The 25,851-nt window shown below is 43.4% G+C and overlaps 2 protein-coding genes across 16 annotated transcripts in view; one reads left to right on the top strand and one right to left on the bottom strand.

The window, feature by feature from the left end:
* Nucleotides 1-6,301, bottom strand: part of ACBD5 (acyl-CoA binding domain containing 5) — a 59,653-nt gene extending 53,352 nt beyond the window's left edge. The window contains exons 1-2 of one of the 7 annotated variants that reach the window (XM_036344695.1): nucleotides 6,170-6,301; nucleotides 4,518-4,683 (exon numbers count right to left, since the gene is read on the bottom strand). In XM_036344695.1, coding sequence (XP_036200588.1) covers nucleotides 4,518-4,593 — 76 coding nt within the window. In that variant the 5' untranslated portion in view covers nucleotides 4,594-4,683; nucleotides 6,170-6,301. Of the gene's footprint in view, nucleotides 1-4,517; nucleotides 4,684-4,858; nucleotides 5,767-6,124 lie in introns of those variants that run through there. The other 6 variants (XM_036344705.1, XM_036344715.1, XM_036344660.1 and 3 more) reach the window with 6 other exon arrangements.
* An 8,401-nt stretch (nucleotides 6,302-14,702) lies between these two features.
* ABI1 (abl interactor 1) overlaps nucleotides 14,703-25,851 on the top strand; it is a 96,196-nt gene continuing 85,047 nt past the window's right edge. For 4 of the 9 annotated variants that reach the window (XM_036344563.1, XM_036344555.1, XM_036344527.1 and 1 more), the window contains exon 1: nucleotides 14,705-14,942. In XM_036344563.1, the coding sequence (XP_036200456.1) occupies nucleotides 14,826-14,942 (117 nt within the window). In that variant the 5' untranslated portion in view covers nucleotides 14,705-14,825. Of the gene's footprint in view, nucleotides 14,943-25,851 lie in introns of all 9 variants that reach the window. The other 5 variants (XM_036344568.1, XM_036344536.1, XM_036344517.1 and 2 more) reach the window with 2 other exon arrangements.

The raw sequence follows: 25,851 nt of genomic DNA, 5'->3' as shown, positions 1-25,851 counted from the left end.
AAAAAAAGATTATATATATAATATATACAATATATATATATTATAATATATGTAGAATAAAAGCCTAAGCAACCGTTATGGCAGAATGACCAGAACGACTGGCTGCTATGATGCACACTGACTACCAGGGGGCAGACGTTCAACGCAGGAGCTGGCCCCTGGTGGTCAGTGTGTTCCCACAGGGGGAGTGCTGCTCAGCCAGAAGCCGGGCTCACGGCTGGTTAGTGCAACAGTGGTGGCGGGAGTCTCTCCCACCTCCACGCAGCACTAAGGAGCAACAAGCTGAGCAGTAAGGAGCAGTGAGCAGGTGGGCGGTAAGGTGTGAGGGGTCCTGGACTTCGAGAGGGCACAGGCCATTATATATATATAATATATATATAATATATACAATATATAACATATTATATATTGTATATATATATATTGCTCTGGCCAGTTTTACTCAGTGGATAGAGCATCAGCCTGCAACTGAAGGGTGCCGAGTTCAATTCCGGTCAAGGGCACATGCCAGGGTTGTGGGCTCAATCCCCAGTAGGGGATGTTCAGGAGGCAGCCGATCAATGATTCTCATCATTGATGTTTCTATCTCTCTCTCCCTCTCCCTTCCTTTCTGAAAGCAATAATATATATATACACACATACTAGAGGCCCAGTGCACTGGGTTGGGCGGTGGGGAGTCCCTAAGCCTGGCCTGCACCCTCTTGCAGTCCGGGAACCCATGGGGGATGACTGACAGCTTAGCTGTCAGTTGGACATCCTTAGTGCTGCTGCTGAGGTGGAGAGGCTCCCGCCACCACCGTGGCGCTCACCAGCGGTGCTCCCCCTGTGGGAGTGCACTGACCACCAGGGGGCAGCTCCTGTATTGAGTGTCTGCCCTCCTGGTGGTCAGTGCATGTCATAGCAACCAGTCATTCTGCAGTTACGTCGATTTGCATATTAGCCTTTTATTATATAGGGCTAGAGACTAGAGCACGAAATTCATACACAGGGGGGAGGGTCCTTCAGCCCGGCCTGTACCCTCTCCAATCCAGGACCCCTCGGGGGATGTCCTACTGCCAGTTTAGGACCGATCCTGGCAGTCAGACATCACTCTTGCAATCCAGGACCTCTGGCTTCTAACCGCTCACCTGCCTGATCACCACTAACCGCCTCTGCCTGCTGGCCTGATCGCCCCCTAACTGCTCCCCCATGCCAGCCCGATTGCCCCCAACTGCTCCCCCCTGCCAGCCCGATCACCCTTTAACTGCTCCCCCCTGCCGGCCTGATTGCTCCTAACCACCTCTGCCTAGGCCCCTGCCACCGTGGCTTTGTCTGGAAGATGCCTGGTCTAATTAGCATATTAGCCTTTTATTAGTATAGACTAGAGGCCTGGTGCATGAAATTCATGCACTGGGGGGTGGGGGGGAAGAAGGGCGATGTGTCCCTCAGCCCAGCCTGCAACCTCTTCAATCTGGAACCCCTCAAGGGATGTCTGACTGCCCATTTAGGCCCAATCCCACAATCCAGGACTGCTTGCTCCCAACTGTTCGCCTGCCTGTCTACCTGATTGCCCCTAACTGCTCCCCTGCCAGCCTGATCGGTGCCTAACTGTTCCCCTGCTGGCCCGATCACCCCAACTGCCCTCCCCTGCTGGCCCGATCACCCCAACTGCCCTCCCCTGCTGGCCCGATCACCCCAACTGCCCTCCCCTGCAGACCTGGTCCCCCCCCCAATTGCCCTCCCCTGCAGGCCTGGTCCCCCCCCAACTACCCTCCCCTGCCAGCCATCTTGTGGCCACATGGGGCGGCCATCTTGTGTGTTGTAGTGATGGTAAATTTGCATACTGGTCATGGCTAATTAGCATATTCAGACATGACTAATTAGCATATATTGACTAATTAGCATATCACTCTCTTATTATATAGGCCTAGAGGCCCAGTGCCTGAATTCGTACACCAGTGGGGTTCCTTGGCCTGGCCTGCGGGATTGGGCTGAAACTGGCTCTCTGATATCCCCTGAGGGGTTCCGGATGCGAGAGGGCACAGGCCAGGCTGAGGGACCCCACCGGTGCACAATCGGGGCCGGGGAGGGAACGCGGGAGGGCTCCCGGGCATGTCCGACCTATCTCACTTAGTCCTGATCGGCCGGACCCCAGCAGCAAGCTCACCTACCAGCCAGAGTGTTTGCCTCCTGGTGGTCAGTGCATGTCATAGCAAGCGGTTGAGCAGCCTTAGCATATCATTAGCATATTACACTTTGATTGGTTGAACAGCTGACCTGACACTTAGCATGTTAGGCTTTTATTATCTATAATAATAATAAAAACATAATATGCTAATTAGACTGGATGTCCTTCCAACGGCCTTTCAGACAAATCCGGGGCTGCGAGGGAAGCCCAGGTCCCGGGTGCCTGCTGGCAGCCTGGGGGAAGGAAGGCCTACTCTTGCACGAATTTCATGCATCAGGCCTCTAGTATGAGATATAAATATGTATATGTACTAGTATATACATGATCTTACTTTTTGAAAAACAATCCAGGGCAAACCAAACAATTTAAAAGTAAATATTTAATAATTCATAACTTTTGTCTCAATATCAATTTACTTTCAGAAGATAACAGTATTTTGAACATTGTCCAACACAGGTGCCATTTGGCAGGATATCTTAACTGCAATATCTTCTTAAATATTATTTAATAGAAACTTTATTTACATTTACATGGGTTTCTTAATAAATGATATGTAAAGAAAAAAGAAAGTAAAAAATAATAAGGAATATGTAATGTCAATAAAGGTAGTAGACTAGACACAGTAAGTCTAGCTTTATTAATTTTCAAAAATATATAAAAATATGTAGTTTAGGAGAAAAGATGATAGTACAACTTATACAAAACTCTGAGAATCATGCCTTTCTATAAGCCCTCTTAATCAGACATTTTATAAAATCACTACCTAAATAAGTTCCTATAATACTTCTTTACATTTTGTTCACTCACTCTTACCTTTCAATCCCCCATATTTCCTCCTCCAATTTGATAGTTGACATTACAAAGGAATACTAGCCCTAGCCAGTTCAGCTCTGTGAACAGAGAGTGGGCCTGCGGACTGAAGGGTCCTGGGTTTGATTCCGGTCAAGGGCACATGCTCAGATAAGTGCAGGAGGCAGCCAATCAATGGTTCTCATCATTGGTGTTTCTATCACTCTCTCCTTCTCCCTACCTTTCTGAAATCAATAAAAATATATTTTTAAAAAAGAATACTATTTTGTGTATATTTGTTTCCAAACTTTTTGAATCTGCACTTAATTAATTTTTATTAAATGGTGTTGAATGTTCAATATGCAGCCAAATGATGATTCATAAGAATAGAGAAGATGATATTAAATACTATAATCATACATTAATGTTGTATTCAGTTAGTATTACATTCTGTCACAATAATAGTACTTAAAAGCATCATTTAAAATATAGGGGGTTTTTTTCAGAAGGATATATTGCAGGAAGATAGAAAGTGAAAAATAAGCTTCTCCACAGAAAAAAAAACAAAACCCTGAAAATTTGAATAATGGCCTTAACCTTTCCCACATCGGTCAAAGACATAAACTTATAAATTCAAACAGTACTGCAACCCCAAAGAAAATAAATATGAAGAAAACCATACCTAGACACATCCTAGTCAAATTGCAGAAAATCAAAGGTAGAGAAAAATCTTCAAAGTAGCCAGAGAAATGACACATTAAATACAAAAGAACAACCTGAATTACTTTTCTCCCAGGTCTAATATGAGTATAATAAGGAGAAACTAGTACAATAGCAAAAAAAAGTAGTAAATATATATATATATATATTACAATAAATAGTTTTACAAATGAACGTAGTTGTTCTTTCTTTTTTTAATTTTTAAAAGATCTTTATTGTTGAAAGTATTGTATATCATACAGGAAATATTTAAACGTTACATTGGCGTTGGTTCTATTGCATTGAAAGAAGTTATGAATAGCTAATTTGTAAAGATTTGGGAGGTATTGTGTTTGATCTTGTCTGTGAAAACAGTTTCTTTTTTTTTTTATTGTCTACAGTTTTACATATGTCTCCTTTTTCCCCAATTGACCTCTTCCCCCAGCCCTTCCCGGCCCGTATTTGTTCTTTCATTTCTTTCCCTTCATGTCAAAGTTTTCAAAAGGCTTAAACAGTAGATTTTGTGAGTATGCGCCACCAGGCTCCCATGCCAGTTTTTTAACATACCCAAATCCGCAGTCATTAAAAAACAAGGCTTTTGCTTTCAACAACACTATAAGGTACTCAAAATCTGGATAACGTATTTGTCTCAGGCTTGAAAAATCAGCAAGGAATCAATTCACATATAATGCCTCCCTTTCGTTACACTGCTTTTAAAGCAGAAAAGAAGTGGGTTAAGTAAGCAAGGGTCGAAGCAGAGAGATTAAAAGAGGTGAGAATGACGGAGAGGTGAGGTTCAGAAACTGGGGCCTCCCAGGCCTCCGCGGGAGGCTTGTTCCCCCGGGGCCCCCAGTGCACGTACCATTTTTGGGCAAACTCTGGATCACCTTCACCGCCGCCTCAAACCTGGTTTCATGCACGGATCTCGTGTCTGCCATCTCCAGCCGCCAGAGCCCGCCCCGGTCGCAAGGTCTGTGGGCTGGAATCAGAAAGCAGCAGCACCAGCTTTCCCAGGAGCCTGCATGAAACTGGAACAAGGAGCGCCGGCCGCGGGTCACACATGCCCAAAGGGAGGCGGCCCAGCAGCCCAGCTGGCCAGCTCCCCTGCCCTATCCAGGGCACCCCGACCCGGGCGGCCCCGCTCCTGCCTCCTCCCGGGGGCGTGACCGAGCCCAGGAGCCGGCCCGCGGAGGCAGAACTCACCGAGAGGAACACCATCTCTAGCAGGAGGGGGAGGGGCTCGGGCCGCCGGCGGTCGCGGAGCCCTTTTCCCACCCGCGGGACCCGGGCGGAGCGGCCACACCCCCCATCGCGGCGGGGTCTCCGGCCCTCCGCGCCCGCCCCGCGGCCCCGCCCAGAGCCAGCGGAGGACCCACTGGCTGTGGCCGCCGCCCCTGCCGCGCTGCAAACTCCACCCACCGCCCCCCGGCCGCGACGACGACGGGCCCGAGATCCGCGAAAAGGAGTGAAATGGGAGGGCGGGGGGCGCGGTGTCCACTTTTGGAACAGACGAGACCCAGGCGTACACACCAGCGCGGCGAGCATGGGAGCAGCACGTGTCCATACTGCTGGCCAAAAAAAAAAGACTGGTCATCAGCGCCCGCCGTGTTAGGTTAAGGTTAGAGGAAGGTGATGGGACGTAAACAAAGGGCTTTAGACCGGGAGAGGCTCGGTGCGAACCTGAAGTTCTTCCAGTTAAGCCCTGGCCGGGGTGGCTCGGTTGGCTGAGCATGGGTCCCGGGCACTTGGAGGTCCTGGACCCATTCCCGGCCTGGGTACGAGACCGGGTCGTGGGCTTCATCCCCAATAAGAGGCGTGCAGGAGGCAGCCAATCTGTTTCTCAATCTCTCTCTCCCTTTCCCTTTCTCTCTCTAAAATCAATAAAAACATTTTTTTTTAAATTCTACCATTTAAGTTCTGTGACCTAGGTCAAGTTAACTTAGCCTCTCCCGTGGCAATCTTTACACGACCCCGAAGGTGGATGAAAGGTTTTCGGGATAATGCGTGGAGGTGTTTCGCAGCGCTGGGCTCGCAAGTCTCCGACAGCTTTAGCCGCCAGGAGAAAGGACGCTGGTCCCAGCAACAGCGAAAGGAAGGAGGGGCAGGTCGCCTGCTGCCAGTCTGGCCGGGACAGGGAGCGCACCCTCCCCTGCCTCTCTAACAAGGAGCCCCCAGGAAGCGGAGCCCGGCCTAGCTCCTTCCCGATTTCATAGGCCACGGGGGGGGGGGGGGGGGAGCGGGGGAGGAACTTGTGCGGATCGGCAGCCCTAGACGGTACCCGGGCCGTCACCTTTCCTGCACAAGCCCGGTGTCCCGAGGCCCCTAGAAATCGCTCCCAGGCCCACTGTGGGGGGCCGAGATGGGTCGTGGGGGTGGAGTCCGGCGGCCCGGAAACCCCCAAAGTCGCCAGGTCCTTGTCAGTTCGGGATGGGTTAGGAGGTTTACTAGTACAAATCTACCACTACAAACCTATAGCAATTACTCTTCCCTCGAAGCCGCAGTGCCGGCGTTTACCTGGGTATTGCCGGGCAAGGCCTGTTCGGTAATGTCCCTGACGCCTGCCCCGAGGACTTGTGGGAAATGTAGTCTTCCTCGGCTTGGCGCTTCCGGACTCCACCTCCCGGAGGCTGGTGTTCCTCCCACCTGTTCCGGTTAGGCTTCTGGGTGCGCAGGCCCCTGAGCGCTCGCGGCAGAAACCCCTCCTTCCTACTGCGCCGCGCCTGGAACAAATTCAGAATACCACATCCGCTTCCGCCAGAGGGACCTGCTGCGGTATTTATCGCAGGGGTTCTGGTGTGGTCAGACTTCAGTTAGAAAATTGGGATCTCATTTCCTGCTCCTGATGCTTAATAACTTCGAGGTTATGGATAAGAAAGCAAAAGTGCCGTCAGGTAATAAGGACGACGGCCGGGTTTTTGCCAAGCTTATGAGACATATTCCAAAAACAAGCGAAGGTGTGTACGAATGAGGAAATTGACTCATTACCTGATTTGCCCAAGGCCGCGCACCTTAGTTGGTAGCAGAGCCTGGGGTCAGTCAGCCCAGACAAAAAGAAACGCTTGCTTTAGATCTTGGGCTTTTAACAGAACACCAACGTGTTAGAGACTGATAATTTTTTCTAATTTACTCAAACTAGGAAGACTTGATATGTTTACTATCTCCTGCTTTTCCTACCTTTTTCTTGTTCTTAAGCGTTCTTTACAGTTCCAATTTAGTCAGTCATGCATAGTTTTAAAAAAGGGTTGTGCCCTAACCGGTTTGGCTCAGTGGATAGAGCGTCGGCCTGCGGACTCAAGGGTCCCAGGTTCGATTCCGGTCAAGGGCATGTACCTTGGTTGTGGGCACGTCCCCGGTGGGGAGTGTGCAGGAGGCAGCTGATGGATGTTTCTAATTCTCTATCCCTCTCCCTTCCTCTCTGTAAAAAATCAATAAAATAAATTTCTTTTAGAAAAGGGTTGGGTGTTTATTTCTAATCTAGGACTTCATTTTTAAAACGTTGTTAAGCTTCTGGAATAAGCTGGTTTACAGCATGTTTATAACAGCACTATTTGGTAAATAGCCCCAAACGGGGAAACAACTCAGTGACCAGCAGCAGTAGAGTAGGTAAATATGAACTACTGAAGAGCAATGGGAGCAATGAACCACATCTATTCAGCCCCGTCACATAAACATAGTGTTAAGGGAAAAGAATCTAGATCCACAAAAATGTAAGATTTCATTAATACAAAGTTCAAAATCCGGCAAAACCAATGTATGTTCAAATTCAGGCTGGAGGTATAGTGTCTGAAAGGGGGTGAAGGAATTTCAGGGTTCTGTTAATGTTCTGTTTCTTGAATTAGGTGCTTGTTACATGACTACGTTCACTTTGTGGGACTCTGTTGAAATATGTCGGAAAAAATATGTAGCTAAGATTTGCTTATTTTTCTTTGTGTGTGTGAAAATTCAATTAAAATTTATATTAAAAAATTTTAAGTGCCATGAAGACAAGAGAGTGATTACCTGGCAAATGTATCTGATGCAGATGGGGAAGATGTCACTGAGGAAGCAACATTTGAACTGTTTTTTTCTGGGATGAAATGGTATTTACAAGCAGAGAAGATGGGAAAGAACCATTCTAGGGAAAGGTGGGACCGCACACCATATGTGATAAGTAGTAACTTTGTTCGTGTGAAGGAACCATAGATATGAAGGAAGGTGGGACAAGGCATTGGATGAAAAGCTGGTTAAAGGTCATGTATGCAATGCAAAGGAGTTTGTACTTTGCTCATAAGTCTATAGACTATATACTTTTGTATCAGCTACAATTTGATCTGGAAAGCAGGACCACTATGATTGATATGGCATAAGATTAATTACAGGGATTAGACTTTATATATTTGTGAGGCTGGTAACGAGGCTTATAGAAGACTACGGCCTCTGTGTCTGGAGGTGAGCCTAAAATTGCTGTAAGTCAGAATGTCTTATATTCAGGAACTGATGTGAAATAGGGAAGAGCAAACACAAACTGAAACCCCTAAAGACAAAGTGGAACTAATCAGGACAAATTGAATCCTATATTATCTCACCACCTCTAAACTCAATAACATGGATAACCTTCAGAACAAAATGGCACCAATCTCCATAGAGCTGAACTCATGCCTGACCTAAGACTTAGAGAAACTGTGGGCCACGTTGCTACTCTGTGCCTGGTACCCTTCAGAGCTGCTTCACTTTTTCTGCCAAATCTCGCAGTAATTCTTATGGCCAACCCTAAGTTAGAACAATACAGGGAAGAGAATTCTGGAGATACAGTTCTAGCTTCTCTAAGAATGGTGACTCAATACAAAATTCACCACAATTGTTCTAATTGTTGTTCTCAGAGCGACTAAACAAAATTTATTCCAGGAATATATACAAAGGTAAACATTTAAAATCTGCTAACAGAAATAAAAAGAGAAAACAACCCTTGGCAGTTATGGACTGAATGTTGGTGTCCTCAGAATTCTTAGGTTGGCCGTAACCGGTTTGGCTCAGCGGATAGAGCGTCGGCCTGCGGACTGAAAGGTCCCAGGTTCGATTCCGGTCAAGGGCATGTACCTTGGTTGTGGGCACATCCCCAGTAGGGGGTGTGCAGGAGGCAGCTGATTGATGTTTCTCTCTCATCGATGTTTCTAACTCTCTATCTCTCTCCCTTCCTCTCTGTAAAAAATCAATAAAATATATTTAAAAAAATTCTTAGGTTGAAGCCCTAACCCCAACATGACTACTATGTTAAAGCTTAAGTGAGGTCATAAGGGTCAGACTCTACTCCAATAGGACTGGCACCCACTGTGTGAGAACACAGCAAGTAGGCAGTCATCTGTAAGCCAGTAGAGAGCTCTCACCAGAAACCAAATCAGCTGGCACCTTGACCTTGGACCTCCAGGACTGTAAGAAATGAATTTCGGTTGTTTAAGCTACCCAGGCTACAGTATCTTCTTATAGCAGATAAAGACACCAGCCATGTTTCTGAAAATCATAGCCAATTAGATAAAATAAGAAAAAGAAAAGAAATGAGGTATAAATATTTTAAAAGAAAAAATATACAAAATTATTATTTTTAGATAATACAATTGTCTATCTAGAAAATAATATTGAGTAGACTGAAGTTCTATTGAAATTAATACGAGTTCAAGAAGATAAATAATTTTAGATGAATACACAAAATCTTCAGTTTCTTATTAGAATTTAGGAATAAAAATGTCAAGCCCAAGTAGATTAAAGAGTTAAACATAAAAAAGTAAAACTATAAACTTTTATCTTCACTTTCTTTTGAAACTACAGACTTTTAGGGGATAAAGTCTTAATACCACAAGACAAAAAATGAATAAGATATAAGAATCAGGAAAGAAAACGTAAATATTTCATTATTTGCATATGATATGTTATCTACATAGAAAATTTAAGGGAAACTACAATTATTATAACTAGGAAAAGGTTCAGCAGTTTGTTGAACATAAGATCAATCAATAGTGATCTGGTAAAGTAATAAATTAAATAATGTTATCAGAGAAATCAATTTATCACAGCAATAAGTTCCAAAGTATTAGCAATAAATTCCACTAGAAACAAATAAAATAAAATAAAAATAAATTTCACTAGAAACAAATAAAAGATGTGTAATACCTTAAAGAAGAAAAATCATAAAATTTATCAATGGGCATAAAAAGACCTGGATAAATGGACATATGTTAATTATATTCAAAACTTTAAAGATAAAAAATATTTTCAAATTAATCCATAAATACAATATAACTCCAATTATAATTCCCACAGGACTCTGAGGAACTTTATAAACTGACTGAAAACCCTAAAGTAAGGCCCAGAACAGACAAGATGAATCTCAAAAGAACATGAAGGAAAGTTATTATTAGGGAAGGCTAACTGCTACAGTCAACACCTGCAGTAACTCAGAGGTTTAACACAATAAAGTTTACCTTTCATTATGTCATAGTGCAATAGTTGGTGGAAGAAGAGCCAGGGGAAGGTGGATTCTACTCCATTTAGTCATCCAGGAATACAGGATCCTTCTGTCTAATGACTTCATCATCCCGTAGGACCTTAGAGTCTTACCCTGGCTCCACTGCATCCAGTCAGAAGAGGTTAGAGAGAAGGCATAGAGAATCTCAAGGGATATTTTTAGGAGCCAGGTCTGGAAGTGGCAAAAACCACTTTCCACCAACATTTCATTGGTCCCACTTAACTTCAAGCAATTTTAGTCTATCTAAATATGCAGAGGCCCTCGCTGGTTTGGCTTAGTGGATAGAGCATCGGCCTGGGACTGAAGGTTCCCGGGTTTGATTCTGGTCAAGGGCACATGCCCAGGTTGCGGGCTCGATTCCCAGTAGGGGGTGTGCAAGAAGCAGCCAATCAATGATTCTCTTTTATCATTGATGTTTCTATTTCTCTCTCCCTCTTCCTTCCTCTCTGAAATCAATAAAAATATATTTTAAAAAAATTATCTCTTAAAAAAATAATAAATATGCGGGGGGGGGGAGGGGATTGGACTTGGTGAACAAATAACAATCTCTACCACAAAGAATTGACCCTGAAAAATAGCATACTTAACAATCAGTAGTAATTAATAAGTGTGATGTTGACTGAAAAAAAACTAGTTTAGCGGGTCAGAATAAAGAACCCAAAGATAGGCAGACATTAAAAATTAGTGGAGCCCAGCTGGTGTGGCTCAATGGTTGAACATGGACCTATGAACCATGAAGTCGGGGTTCTTTTCCCTGTCAGGGCACATTTCCAGGTTTTGGGCTCCATCCCCAGTGTGGGGTGTATGGGAGGCAGCTGATCAATGATTCTCTCTCATCATTGATGTTTCTCTCTCCCTTCTTTCTTCCTCTCTGAAATCAATAAAAAAATATATATATATATATTTAAATTAATGTAGAGCCCTGGTTGATGTTTCTCAGTAGTTAGAAAGTCATCCAGGGTCATGGGTTCGATTCCCAGTCAAAGGCAGGTACCTTGGTTGAAGGCTTGCAGGCTCTATTCTGGGCCCTAGTTTGGGCATATGCAGGAGGCAACCAATCAATGTGTCTCTCACATACATGTTTCATTCTCTCCCTCTCTCTCCTCCTTTTCCTCCTCCCTCCTATCCACTCTCTAGAACTCAATGGAAAAATATCCTCAGGTGAGGCTAAAAAAAATAAATAATTATTAGTGGAGAAAGGATGAAATCCTATATAATAAAAGGCTAATATGCAAATTGTCCCCTCAACCTGGAGTTCCACCAGGAGTTCGACCAGGACACCAATTGCCTGTGGCCCCTCCCCCCAGCCATCCCCACCCCAGATCACTCCCACCTCCACCCTGATTGGGGGGGACCAGCCAGAACCCACCCATGCAGAAATTCCTGCACCAGACCTCTAACCCTATCTGATAAAGATGTAATATGCAAATTGACCATCACTCCAGCACACAAAGATGGCTGCCCCCATGTGGACACAAGATGGCCAGCAGGGGAGGGCAGTTGTGGGCAATCAGGCCAGCAGGGGAGGGCAGTTAGGGGTGATCAGGCCTGCAGGGGAGGGCAGTTTGGGGGGGCCAGGCCTGCAGGAGAGGACAGTTAAGGGCAACCAGGCCAGCAGGGGAGGGCAGTTAGGGGCGACCAGGCCGGCAGGGGAGGGCAGTTAGGGGTGATTGGGCTGGCAGGCAGGCGAGCGGTTGGGAGCCAGCAGACCTGGATTTTGAGAGGGATGTCCGACTGGGATCGGGCCTAAACGGGCAGTCGGACATCCCTCATGGGATGCCCCAGCACACACATACAGCTGCTCAGCAAAGGCTAGGACACTTCTTTGTTGAAAGAATTAAAGGAAATCTCTAATATTTGCTTACTATTAAAATAACTGGGTAGGTATTTTGGTGGCTACACGTGACAAAGAATTCAGATATTACAGAAATAGCACAGATGTCCTAGCGGCTGCTAGGACCTAGCCGGTTTGGCTCAGTGGATAGAGCATCGGTTCAAGGACTGAAGGGTCCTGGATTCGATTCCAGTCAAGGTCACATACCGGTACCTTGATTGCATTCTGGATCCTAGGCCCTGGTCAGGGCACGTGCGGGAGGCAACCAATGTTTGTATATCTCTCTCTCTGTTTCTCACCCTCCTGTCACTCTTTCTAAAATCAATGTAATAGGAGCTGCCAACCCTGGCTGGTTTGCTCAATGGTTGGAGTGTCAGCCTGAGGAACAAAGAGTTGCAGATTTGATTCCCAGTCAAGGGTAGATACCTCAGTTCCAGTTTGATGCCCAGCCCTGGTCGGGGCATGTTGGAAGGCAACCAATCTATGTGTCTCTCACCTCAATGTTTCTCTCTCGCTCGCCCTTCCTTCCACTCTCTAAAAATCAATGGGAAAAATATCCTCTTGTGAGGACTTAAAAAAATATGTACTGCCAAACCAAATTGATACTTCCAAAGTGATTGTGCCCTTTTATACTTGTATACTCATGTATATACCCTACTGTGTGTGTGTGTGTGTTAGATGCAATACATTCTTGTCAACACTAGATATTGTCTGCCTTTTTTGGGATGTGGAGTGGGGTGTCTGGCTTCTTTCACTTAGCAAAATGCATTTGTGATTCATCCATGACTTTGTATTTGTATATAGTTTATTACATTTTATAGCTGAATAGTACTCTATTGTTTGGGTATACCAGTTTGTTCATAGAGTTAAAGGACATATGCATTGTTCCCAGCTTTTTGCGATTATGAGTAAAGTTATTATAAACATTTATATAATGGATATTGTATGGATATAAATTTTCGCATCTCTTGGTAAATATTTAGGAATAGGATGCTGGGTTATATATTAGGTGTATGTTTGGCTTGATAAGACATTAATAAACTTTTCCACTGGGGCTGTAGCAGTTTGTAGCCAGTAATGTATTTGAGTCTAGTTTTTCACATTCCACTAGCACTTGCTGTTATTGGGATTTAAATCTTAGCCATTCTAATGGATACACAATGTAGTCTTTTTAATTTTGCACTGCATCCTTAGAGCGTACTGTTATCTTATTATGGTTTTAATTTGCATATCCTTGATGAGTAATGAGTTGAATGCCTTTTCATATATTTCTTGGCCTCTTGTGAAGTACAGTCTTCTTCTTTTGTCTGTTTTTCACTCAATTGTTTATCTTTTAATTGACTTGGAGGAGGTTGTTTAAAAATGTATATTCTGGAATGCATCCTCTTTCAAGTGTATGTGTTATGGCTTATCTTTTTATTTATTTTTAAATTGTTTTGAGAGAGAAACATCGTTTGGCTGCCTCCCACACATGCCAGACCTGGGTTCAAACTTGCAACCTGGGTATGTACCCTGAGCAGGAATTGAACCAGCCACCTTTCAGAGTATGGGCCACTGTTCCAACCAACTGAGCCACACCGGCCAGGGTTCTTTTTACTTAGTGTCCTTTAATGAACAAAATGTTTTAATTTTAATAATGGCTATAGTAGGCTGACTATTGGTCCTCCAAAGATGTCCATGTCCTTATTCCTGGAAACTGTGAGTATATTACTTTACATGGCAAAAGGGACGTTGTAGATGTAATCAAGATAAGGATTTTGCGATGGGGAGATTATCTTGGGTTATCTAGGTGAAACCTATGTAATCATAGGGTTCTTATAAGAGGGAGGGATGATGGTCAGCGTCAGAGAAAAGGAGATGTGGTGATAGAAGCAGAGTCAGAGAGATTTGAGATGCTCTGCTGTTGACTTGGAGATGGAAGAAGGGATTCCTTGAACTAAGGAATGCATATAGGCTCTACAAGCTGAAGGAGGCAAGGAAATGCATCCTCCTTAGCAGCTCCAGAGGGAACAAAGCCCTATCTACACATTAATGTTAGCCAACCAAGACTTCTGATTTCCAGATCTGTAAGCTAATTAATTAGTTTTGTCTTGTTGCTAAATTTGTTATCGCAGCAACAGGAAAAAGTGAGTTATATTTTCATTTTATTAAAGAGCAATTTATCAATTTTTTCCTTTTTTTTTTGTTAGTACTTATTGTATTCTAGTGAAGAAACTTTTGCCTGCCCAAGCTTGTGAAATTACTGTATGCTTTCTGACAGAAACTTTATTGCTTTACATTTTATATTTAGACCTATGATATATCCTGAAATAAATTGTGGGAGTATGGGGTGTGGTAGGTTCCATGTTCAAAGTTCTGCAGTTTCACAGCCTTCTCGGGAAATGTTTTCTTCTCTGGAATCACCCTGGCGCGCCCCCTTCCGGCGCTTTTAGGAAACTCCGCACTCCCCCCCCCTCCCCCCCGCACCCGTCTGCCCCGAGTGGCCCGCGTTCTCTTTTCCGGGGCTCTCTAGGACGCATGCGCTTTCGACGGGGAGGCTGTGGGAAACTACAATTCCCAGAAGATCATGTCAAAGGGGGTTGGGGGGGAATCCCGTGGTGGGGGAGGAGGAGGGAAAGGCTGAAGGCTCGCGAGAGAACGAGCTGGCGGCGTCGCGCGAAGTGGGTGGAAGGGGTGGAGACGGCAAGGAGGAAGCGGAGGAGGTGCAGTCCCACAATACTGGGCGGGAGGGCGGGCGGGCGAGCGGCTTGTATCCGGGCGGCGAGGCGCTCGGAGTCTCCGCGGACCCTGCCGCCTGTCCCTTTAACGCGAGAGGAAGCGATGCGGAGGGGTGGAAAATGGCAGAGCTGCAGATGTTACTAGAGGAGGAGATCCCGTCCGGCAAGAGGGCGCTGATAGAGAGTTACCAGAACCTGACCCGGGTGGCGGACTACTGTGAGAACAACTACATACAGGTGAGGCGCGGGCGGGCTGAGGACCCACCGCCGCCGCCGCCGGGCGCCCAGCCCACACTGGGCGGGGTGGGAAGCTGCCCCGACCTCCGCGGCCGCCGCGGTCCCCGCCGCCAGCCCCCGTCGGGGCAAGTGGCTGGGCTGTGGGAGTCGGGCTGCGATACAGGAAGTGGCTGAGGTGGTGGAAACCCAGAGCAGGGGAGAGAGAAAATGGGCGAGGGCGCGGGGAACCCGCCGCGGGCTCGGCCCCCCGAGTGGCGCTGGCCCTCGGCAGGCAGCCTGCCCGTCTCGGGTCTCGGGGCTCGTGGCCGGAGTCCCAGCTGCAGCCTCGTTGCCTCCGCTCGGAGCGGGGTCCCGGGCGGCAGGAGCGGGGAGAGGAAGAGGCCGGGAGGAGGCGCGGGGAGGAGCAGCAGCAGCAGCAGCGAGAGGAGAAGCGGGGTGTGTGTCGGGGGAGGGGAGGGTGCCGTGGGGGCGATTATGTCAGTGCCACCCGGAGGGTGTGTCTTTCATTTATTTATTAAAAAAAAAATTGGTCATGAGTCACAATTACACAGACCTCCCCGCGGAGAGGAGGAAGCGAGTGGGAAATGAGGGAGGGCGTCTAGGAGAAGTTCATCTCAAAATTCCTTTAAATTGAAGGGTTGCGTCTCCGCCTGCCCGCTCGTCTTCACGGCGGGCTTCCCCCCTCGTTTTCACTTCCGCCCCACCATCCCGTGTGTCTAGAGGGGGTTAGGGCTCTGCGTTATTTGAAGACACAAATGATCTTTACGTGGAAAGTGTCTTAAATACTCCCGTCCCCAAAAGTTCTTGGACGGTTGGCTTCTTAAATAACTTAAAGTACAAGGGTGTAGTCGCCGCTTGCTGATTTCCTGAAGGTTTCTCTCTTTCCAACTTAAGTCAATGTATGTGATATGCCTCCAAAGTGATGGCCGTGCCTATGCGGTTTTAGAACCATACGGTATTAGTTATTGTAGATTTATTAGAAAAAGTCGGAGGCCTTAACTGTGACAGATACTTGTTTTTATTTTAATGATTGAAAGTGAATTCAGTGGTGTGGTAGATTGGTTTGTAGATCTTTTCATAAACCAACAGTTTGTGGTTGAAGTAAAAAAAAAAAAGGTAGCAGAATACTTTGTGTCAATATAATGGCACCCAAAAATTCGCTTGTTAGTGATAAGGCATGACCAAAATATTCTTTGAAAGATTAGGATTATTGCAGTTCAGAGCTAAAGTATTTATAGAAAGCTTCCCACGTGATGATCATTTTTAAGAACCAGTAGTTTCTATGTTGGCAAATGCTTATCCTCCCTATTTTTAGAAGAAGATTCTGTTTTCAGAATATTTTGGATATTTCTCAGTTTCCATATTAGTAACATGGTATCCTCAGTAGCACTACTAGGAGTTTCTCTCACAATTTTTTAAAAAAACTTTTACTTGAGGCATTTTACTGATAAACTTGTTGAGTGGCTGCCACATCTACTCTATTTCTTGTTTTTACAAACTTTAGCCCTTTTAAAATACTCTAAAATCTAGTAGAAGTGTGGATATAGTTTTCAAATAGAAAAGTGATCTTACAGTTTATTGATATTGCAATAACTTTTATTCAACTTGACATGAAAAGCCTTCAAATTGAGGTGAATCTCAGTTTGCTGCAGGTTTTTAGGATTTTGATGGAGTCAAAGGGAGAGGGCAGGAAGTTAAATTGCCCCCATTCCAGAAGTAATCTCATTATAGAAGTCAGAAGATAAGTACTTCACAAAGGTGTCTTTTTTTTGTTTTGTTTTGTTTTGCATGTTGGGAAATCTGACAAGTATATGGTGTGGCAACTACTAAGTATTGGCAAATGCAAACATGTTTTAACCTGTCTGGTGACTATTTCTTTCCCAGGTAGTTGTCTGCTGTAAAGCTTTTTCTCCCCCCTACCTGACCGCTTTCCTTTTCCCCTCTTGCTACCATCATGTAACTTGGAAGCACTTTTTGACTTATTGGTAATATCCCTAATTAAGCCATATTATTTCTCATGTAGCCTCTTTTAAACATGTTAGTACTCTTAGTACCATGGTACCAAGAGCCACCATCAGTGGCTCCAATTTTCTTTTTTGTGGTCCTAACCTTTACATCAGTGAGGTATTTTGATCTTACTGGGGGAAAGAGATGTTTATCTTAGTAGCCTTTAAACTTTGGACTGCATGATGCATTAGGTGCCATCCTGAGGCTCAGACAGGCTTAGAAGATGATGAAGACTTTGTGGAAGTTAATGTGGTAGCTGATTTGTGAGCTGTTGTACTGCTAACTTTGGTGCTGTGTATCGGGAACTAAGAGAACTAAAAATACCCATTTGAAAGGCTTTTGAGATCTTTCTGTATCCTTTGTATACCTGGTTGGGTTATAATCAACACCCTACATATTATATATCTCCTCTAGGGCAAGTATGTGGTTTTTATGTTGTGAGGATTTTCTTAAGGTTAGTTAAATTACTGCCTAGGTGATTTTTATCCTGAGAATTCAGTTTTCATTTTGTTGTTTTCCTACAGTTTGGAAGTACTGTCCAGTTACACCAAAGTATTTATTTAAAAAAGTAGATTATTAATTTCAGAGAGGAAAGGAGAGAGAGATACATAGAAACATCAATGATGAGAGAGAATCATTGATCAGCTGCCTCTTGCATACCCCCCACCGGGGATTGGGGACCGGGGATCGGGGATGGGGATCGAGCCCACAACCCAGGCATGTGCCCCTGACCGAAATAGAATATGGGATCCTTCAGTTCGAATTCTGACGCTCTATCCACTGAACCAAACCAGCTAAAGCTAGACTAAGGTGTTTAGTTGACAAGTTCTTTTGGCTCTAGTGTGGTTGAGTCCTTGAGTTGTTCGTTACTTTAATTATTAAATTGTATTATTAATAACAAAACTTTTCCAAAAAGTACATTCTCTCAAACAGGACAGGATTTTTGAAATTGTTTCAGGGAAATAATATTTAAAATAGAAAGTGTTTTTTATAGAGAGACAAAGAAAAATCTTTGCCCTTTTTCCATCTTTTGACCAGTTTGAATATTTTTTAGTAGATTATGTCAAGGACAGTTACTCTTCAACTTGAACATACTTACTTGCTCTACTTTAGGGTCTACACTGCCTTTATCATGGGAACTATTTTGGGGGAACAGGAAGTGAGCTAAGCTAAAATGAGTAGAGACTGCTTAAGAAAGGTTTCTCAGAATGCAAATTTCTATGTTGGGTAAAGACAGAAACATCTTAAGTTAATTTAAAATTTTGGCTAGGATTTCCTTCAATAAAAGAGTTTTATTTGGGTTAACAAGTATATTCTAAAGTTTGGGAGTATAAAGGGGATCTCATCAGTGAGCTACTTAGTAGTTTATTTCTTCCTCCTATGACACTAGTTTGTGCTAATTTGCTCATTGTGCACACTTGATCTTGGAGGACAGGTATTTTTGAGCAGGAGCAGTTTGGGATAGGTAAAAGCTAAAATTTCTGGTACTGAACAATTTATGCCAATTTATAAATGAAGTCAATTATTAAAATACTTATTTATCATGAGCAATTTAAGGTTCAGAGAAATTCAATACTTAGTCTAAAGTTCCATATCTCATAAGAGATAATGCCTGGAATTAAATCCAGATTTTCTGATTGTATATTCTAAGTTCTATTTTTTTTTAAAATATATTTTATTGATTTTTTACAGAGAGGAAGGGAGAGAGACAGAGAGTTAGAAACATCGATGAGAGAGAAACATCGATCAGCTGCCTCCTGCACACCTCCCACTAGGGATGTGCCCGCAACCCAGGTACATGCCCTTGACCGGAATCGAACCTGGGACCTTTCAGTCCGCAGGCCGACGCTCTATCCACTGAGCCAAACCGGTTTCGGCTCTAAGTTCTATTTAATGACTACTGAGTTAGGGTGCTTACTTCAGGATAGGGGATAAAAAAAGATGGTAATAGAGAAGGGATGAGGATAATATACTTGCTTCTATTTATTGAGTACTTATTTTGTCATAGATGCTGCTGGTTGATTTGTATTATCTTTACTCCTTGTAAAACCTCTCTATGATAGGCAATATTCTCTTAAAGATCTGGAAATTAGGACTCAAAAAAGTTAAATGAATTTTGTTTGATCAGATAGTAATTGGCAGCCAGGATTTCTGCCCAACTCTGACAGGTTCCACAGGTTCCACAGTTGTGCTCTTTCTATATCACACTGCCTCCAGCTGTAAATGAGTCTAGAACTCAGACTATGCTTAGATATGTCATGGAATAGACTCTTGTTGGGCATGCCTGGGAACCTGACAACTATTTTACCATTGTTTCTTCTGAATTCCAAGTGGCAAATATAAGAACTGGTATGTGTGTAATTTGGGGATGGTTGCTTTGGCACTTGAAGTGTTGAATTATAGGAATCATAGGCTAATTTTTCCCTGAGCTCAGTGGATCCTTTTTCTTTCTGTGTATCCTTGCCTGTTTTTTCTATTCTGATTCAGCTTTACTTTGATTAGAAAATTTGTAAAACAATTAATAGAAGTTAACAAAACAAAATGTTTTGGAACATTTTGATTTCTACACAAACTAGATTCAGGTAAAGATAGTCAAAGTGACTGAGGAGATTAGGACAGATTGGAAATGGTAGAACTTTGACATTTGCACTTTATTTAATTTTTTAATCCTCATCCGAGGATATTTTTCCATTGGTTTTTAGAGAGAGTGGAAGAGAGAAGGAAAGACAGAATTATTGATGTGAAAGAAACACATTGGTTGTGGGCTGGAAAGGAACTGCAACCTAGGTACATGCCCTAACCCAGTAGTTGGCAAACTCATTAGTCAACAGAGCCAAATATCAACAGTACAACGATTGAAATTTCTTTTGAGAGTCAAATTTTTTAAACTTAAACTATATAGGTAGGTACATTGTTATAAATTTAATTAGGGTACTCCTAAGGCTTAGGGAGAGCCACGCTCAAGGGGCCAAAGAGCCACATGTGGCTCGCGAGCCGCAGTTTGCCGACCACTGCCCTAACCTAAAGACTCCCTTGGAATCCTGTATATTTCCTCTGTAACACTTATTACACCTGTTTGACATTTGATGCTGGTCTCTAAGAAAGCAGGTCAAGGCTTTTCTTGTTTATTTCTGTATCTCCAGTGCCTGCCTAGCACATAAAGCTCTCAAAAGTTTACATGAACTGTATAAGCAGTCTGGAAACTTGGTTCTGTTCCTCATTCTATATTTTCACCAGCCTTTAACTGTATTTTATCCTCTATAAAAGGATGAGTTTGAATTAGATTATGTCCAAAGTGACAATTCTGATGATATTTAGTAGAGTTTGTTTCTCACTTCCAGCCCTACAATTCCCATGTTTTCATTAGTTTATTTTTGAGTTCTTCAGTTTCCTCTGGAAAAAATAAATCTCTTGATTCTCTTCAACAAATGGTGTTGGGAAAATTTGACAGGCACATGCAAAAAGATGAAACTAGACCGCCAACTTATACCATACACATGAATAAACTCAAAATGGATAAAAGACTTGAGTGTAAGCTGTGAAACCATAAAAATCCGAGAAGACAACATAGGCAGCAAAATCTCAAGACATCGTGCGGAGCAGAATTTTCACTGGTACATCTAGGGCAAGAGAAACAGGAAAAAATAAACAATTGGAATTGCATTGAACCAAAAAGCTTCTGCACAGCAAAAGAAACCATCATCTAAATGAAAACGGGACCCGGCAGGTGTTGTTCAGTGGTTAGAGTGCCAACCTGCTCATGAAGGGTCTGAGGTTCAATTCCCGTACAAGGGCACATATCTTGATTTTGGGCCCCTCCACCCCCATCGAGGTGCCTGGGGGAGGCAACCAGTTCATGTTCTCTGTGGGAACCATGCCAGTGTCCCCAGATAGTCAAGGCAAATGGGAGCATAGAGGCCTTGTTATCAATACACCAGAATGGCCAAGGCCACCCTGAGCCTGAGAATCATTATCAGACTCTGAGCCTGGGAACCTTTACCAGCCTTTGATGCTGGTCTCTGGGAATCCTAACTGAATTGCACAGAAGTGCCTTTCTGTAGCAAATGGCTGATGGCAAAGTGCCTCTTTTGTTAGAGCTTGTTTGAGCATGTATATAAGCTGTCACTGACCAGGGGAGAGAGCAGCTGGGCAGAGAGCTCCAAGTAGAGACTTAAGCACAGAGAATGTAGCTCCTATGTGTGTGGGAGAGGCTAGAGAGCTCACAAGGAGCTGAGAGCTGGTACTGCCATGATACAAGGCTAAGAACTCAGAGAGAGCTCAGATATAGCTATTAGGTTAAGCAGCCAGTGTGCTGGGAGAGAGAAGCTCAGAGGTAGTTACTATGTGAGGCTACAGAGACCAGCCAGTGTGCTGGGCAGGGGAGACAGGAGAAGCTGCCGAGCTGGAGAGCTCAGGTACCGCTATGATGTAAGGTGGTGAGTCTAGGGGACAGTGTGTGGCTGCTCAGATAATAGCTGTGGGTACAGAGATTAATGCTGCTTTTGTGGGGAAGATGTACATGTTAACCAGCTGGTGTCTGACTGCCTGCTTGTATGGACTTTTCTGTGGAGAATTGTTTTGTCTGACAGCTATATGGCCACTGGCTTCTGCAATAGAGACTCATTCTTATACACACACAACCTCTCATGGCTTCTCTCTCTGCCCCACTGCCGAGAATTAACCTGTGTTTTTGATACTTGTTGGACTAAGTTCCCAACAGTTAGTACAATGGTCAGGGTTCGAGAAGGACCTGCCCTGGCGTAGTCGGGAAGAATTGAGAAGAATACATGGACTTAGAAAAACTCAGAGCAGCAGTGCTGAGCAGTGTTCCTGCGGTCTCTGACAGTTTCTCTCACATCGATTGTTTCTCTTTCTTTTTTCCCCCCCGCCCCCAGTCCGAAAATAAATGGGAAAAACAGAAAAATATCCTCAGGTGAGGAATAACAACAACAACAAAAAAATGAAAAGTGGACCCTAGGAGAACATATTTTCCAATGATACATCTGATATAGGGTTAACTTTTCAAAATATGTAAAGAACTCATACAACTAAAAGGAAGTCAATCCAATTAAAAATGGGCAAAGGACCTGAATAGATACTTCTCCAAAGAGGACATACAGATGACCAATAAACATATGAAAAAATGCTCAATGTCACTAATTGCCAGAGAGATGCAAATTAAAACTGCGATGAAGTATCACCTCACACTGGACAGAATGACTACCATCAGTAAATCAGCAAGTGCTGGTAAGAATGTGGAGAAAAGGTACACTAGTACACTACTGGTGGGAATGCAGACAGGTGCATCCATTATGGAAAACAGTATGGAGTTTCCCCCCCCAAAATTTAAAATGCAACTGCCCTTTGACCCAGCAATCCCACTTCTAGGAATATATCCTAAGAACTCTGAAACACCAATCAGAAAGAATATATGCACCCCTATGTTCATAGCAGCACAAATTATAATAGCTAAGATCTGGAAACAGCCCAAGTGCCCATCAGTAGATGAGTGTATAAAAAAGCTGTGGTACATCTGTACCATGGAATTCTATGCAGCTATAATAGGTATATCAGTTAATAATGCGGATTTTGTAATCAAAGAAAACATGACAATTTCAAGAGAAACATCAAAAGTGCTTTATTCAAAGTAATGTCCATCGCTACCTACACATTTCTCCCATCTTTCAGGTAATTTGTGGACACTGTCCTAATAGAACTTTTCTTATTTTGAGGCAAACCATTCAGAGACCCAATTTTCCACTTTGTACGTTTTGAAGTGCTGCTCAGAAAGTGCATGTACCATCAATCGTAACAAGTGGTAATCTGAAGGAGCAAGGTCTTGTGAATATGGCCGGTGGGTTAATACTTCCCAGGCAAGATCTTTCTTTTCTTTTCTTTTTTTTTTTTTTAATTTATTGATTTCAGAGAGGAGGGAAGAGGTAGAGTGATAGAAACGTCAATGAGAGTCATTGATTAGCTGCCTCCCGCACGCCCTCTACTGGGGATCGAGCCCACAACCTGGGTATGTGCCCTTGACCGGAATCGAACCTGGGACCCTTCCGTCTGCTGGCCGACGCTCTATCCACTGAGCCAAACCTGGCTAGAGCCAGGCAAGATCTTTTTTTTTTTTTAATTTTTTTTATTTTATTGATTTTTTACAGAGAGGAAGGGAGAGGGATAGAGAGTTAGAAACATCAATGAGAGAGAAACATCGATCAGCTGCCTCCTGCATGCCCCCTACTGGGTATGTGCCTACAACCAAGGTACATGCCCTTGACCAGAATCAAACCTGAGACCTTTGAGTCCGCAGGTCGATGCTCTATCCACTGAACCAAACCGGTTAAGGCCAGGCAAGACCTTTTAACATGTCTTTAACTGGTTTTGAAGTGTGTGATGGTGCGTTATCATGAAGCAAAATTACTTTGCTGTGTCTTCTGGAACATTCTGGTTGTTTCACAATCAAAGCGTGGTTCAAATTGATTATTTGTTTTCTGTAGCGATTAGTATTAACCGTTTCACCTGGTTTTAGAAACTCATAATACACCACACCTTCCTGATCCCACCAAATGCAGAGCATTGTCTTCCTTCCGAAGCGATTTAGCCTTTGCAGTCCATGTTGATGGTTGACCCAGATCAACCCATGATTTTGTGCATTTGGGATTCTCAAAATAAATCCACTTTTCATCTCCAGTCACCATTTGATGCAAAACAGACTTTCTGTCGTGCCGTTGAAGCAACATTTTACTAATGACTTTGCGGTTTTCCATTTGTCTTTCGTTCAGTTGATGTGGCACCCATTTTCCTTCCTTTAAAATCTTTCCCATTGATTGTAAACGAACAGAAATTGTTTGCTGAGCAACGTTTAATCTTTCTGCAAGTTGTTTTTGAGTTTGGCACGCATCTTCATCCAATAATTGTTGGTCTTCAAACTATTTCGGTTGACCTGGATGTTCTTTGTCTTTCGCATCGAAATCATCACTTTTAAAGCGTTTAAACCAGCGTTCACAAGTATCTTGAGATGGAGCATGTTCACCATAAGCTTCCCGAAGTATACGATAACCTTTTCTTTAAAGTAAAGTAATGAATTAAAACTTCTGCAAATGCTCTTTTTTTGGCACGAAATTTGACATTTTTAAGTGTAAAAATATCTATGATGTTAACACCTTCTGAAAATTCGACATATGAAGTTTTTTTAAAAAAATATATTTTATTGATATTTTACAGAGAGGAAGGGAGAGGGATAGAGAGCTAGAAACATTAATGAGAGAGAAACATTGATCAGCTGCCTCCTGCACACTGGGGATGTGCCCGCAACCAAGGTACATGCCCTTGACTGGAATTGAACCTGGGACCCTAGAGTCCACAGGCCGACTTTCTATCCACTGAGCCAAACTGGTCAGGGCGACATATGAAGTTTTGAAGCTTGTTGTCAATACAACAAAATAGCATGCATATCAAATTGCATATGTATATATATCAACATATGTATAATTCCATCTGTTGAAAAAAATCCGCATTATTAACTGGTACACCTAGTAAAAAAAGGATCTCTTACCCTTTGAGACAGCCTGGAGGAACCTGGAGAGTATTATGCTAAGTGAAATAAGCCAGTCAGGGAAAGACAAGTATCACATGATCTCACTCATATGTGGAATCTAATGAACAAAATAAACTGACCAACAAAAAAGGGTGAGGTATGGAGGCATGGGACAGATTGACAAATCTCAAGGGAGGGGGGAACAGGAAGAGATGAATCAAAGAACTTACATACTTATGCATAGCCTGTGGACACAGACAATAATATGATGAAGGCCTGAGGTGGGGCAGGGGATGGGTGGAGGCAAAGGGGGGGCAGGTGGGGACCCTCTGTAATACTGTCAGCAATAAAAATGTATATATTTTAAAAACCTCTGATTTACTTATACCTATCTATTCCTTTTGTTGTAGTTATGAACTATGCTTCCTACTAAATATTCTTAAAATCTTTATATTAAAATCAATTTTTCTAAGTCTTATTGAAAAGATTAGATATAGGTGATGGTGTGTTAAATTAGAATGTCTGTCTTTATCCCTTGAGGAATTTTCTATAATATAGATCAACAGTACTGAAGCTTATGATCTCAGGACTCTTTTATTTTTTTTATTTATTATTATTATTTTTTTACACTTGCAGCATTTGTTTGGTGGTGGTGTCGCGTTGGTTACAGTATTAATAAAGTCATGAATTAAAAATCCACTAGATATTGGTAAGGAATGGCTCTAAATACTTTTTTGTCTTCTGTTTTTATTAAATGTCTAAAAAACGCAGAATCTTATCAGGACTCTTATATGCTTCAAAAATATTGAGGGTGCCAGAGAACGTTTCTTTTCCTTTTTTTTTTAAACTATTTTTTAAAAATATATTTATTGATTTCAGAGAGGAAGAGAGGAGAGAGAGATAGAAACATGAATGATGAGAGAGAATCATTGATCGGCTGTCTCCTGCACACCCCCCACTGGGGATCTAGCCGCAACCCAGGCATGTGCCCTCGGCCGGAATCGAACCTGGGACCCTTCAGTCCGCAGGCTGACACTCTATCCACTGAGCCAAGCCGGCTAGGGCCAGAGAACGTTTCTTTAGGTGGGTTATATCTATCAGTATTAACTATATAAAAAATTAAAATGGAGAAGTTTAAAACATTTTTTAGTTCATTTAAAATAACATGTAGCATCTGGCTGGTATGGTTCAGTGGTTGCGCATTGACCCATGCACCAAGAGGTCACTGGTTCAGTTTCTAGTCAGGGCACATACCTGGGTTACGGGCTCAATCCCCATACAGGAGGCAGGCAATCAATGTTGTTTCTCTCTCATCGATGTTTCTATCTCTCCCTCTCCCTATAAAAAATCAATAAAAACATATTT

This window comes from Myotis myotis, unplaced genomic scaffold (assembly GCF_014108235.1).
Source record: "Myotis myotis isolate mMyoMyo1 unplaced genomic scaffold, mMyoMyo1.p scaffold_m19_p_1, whole genome shotgun sequence".
NCBI classification, from domain to species: Eukaryota; Metazoa; Chordata; class Mammalia; order Chiroptera; family Vespertilionidae; genus Myotis; species Myotis myotis.
The sequence above is the reverse complement of the archived record's forward strand: the minus strand, read 5'-3'. Positions and strand labels throughout refer to the sequence as shown.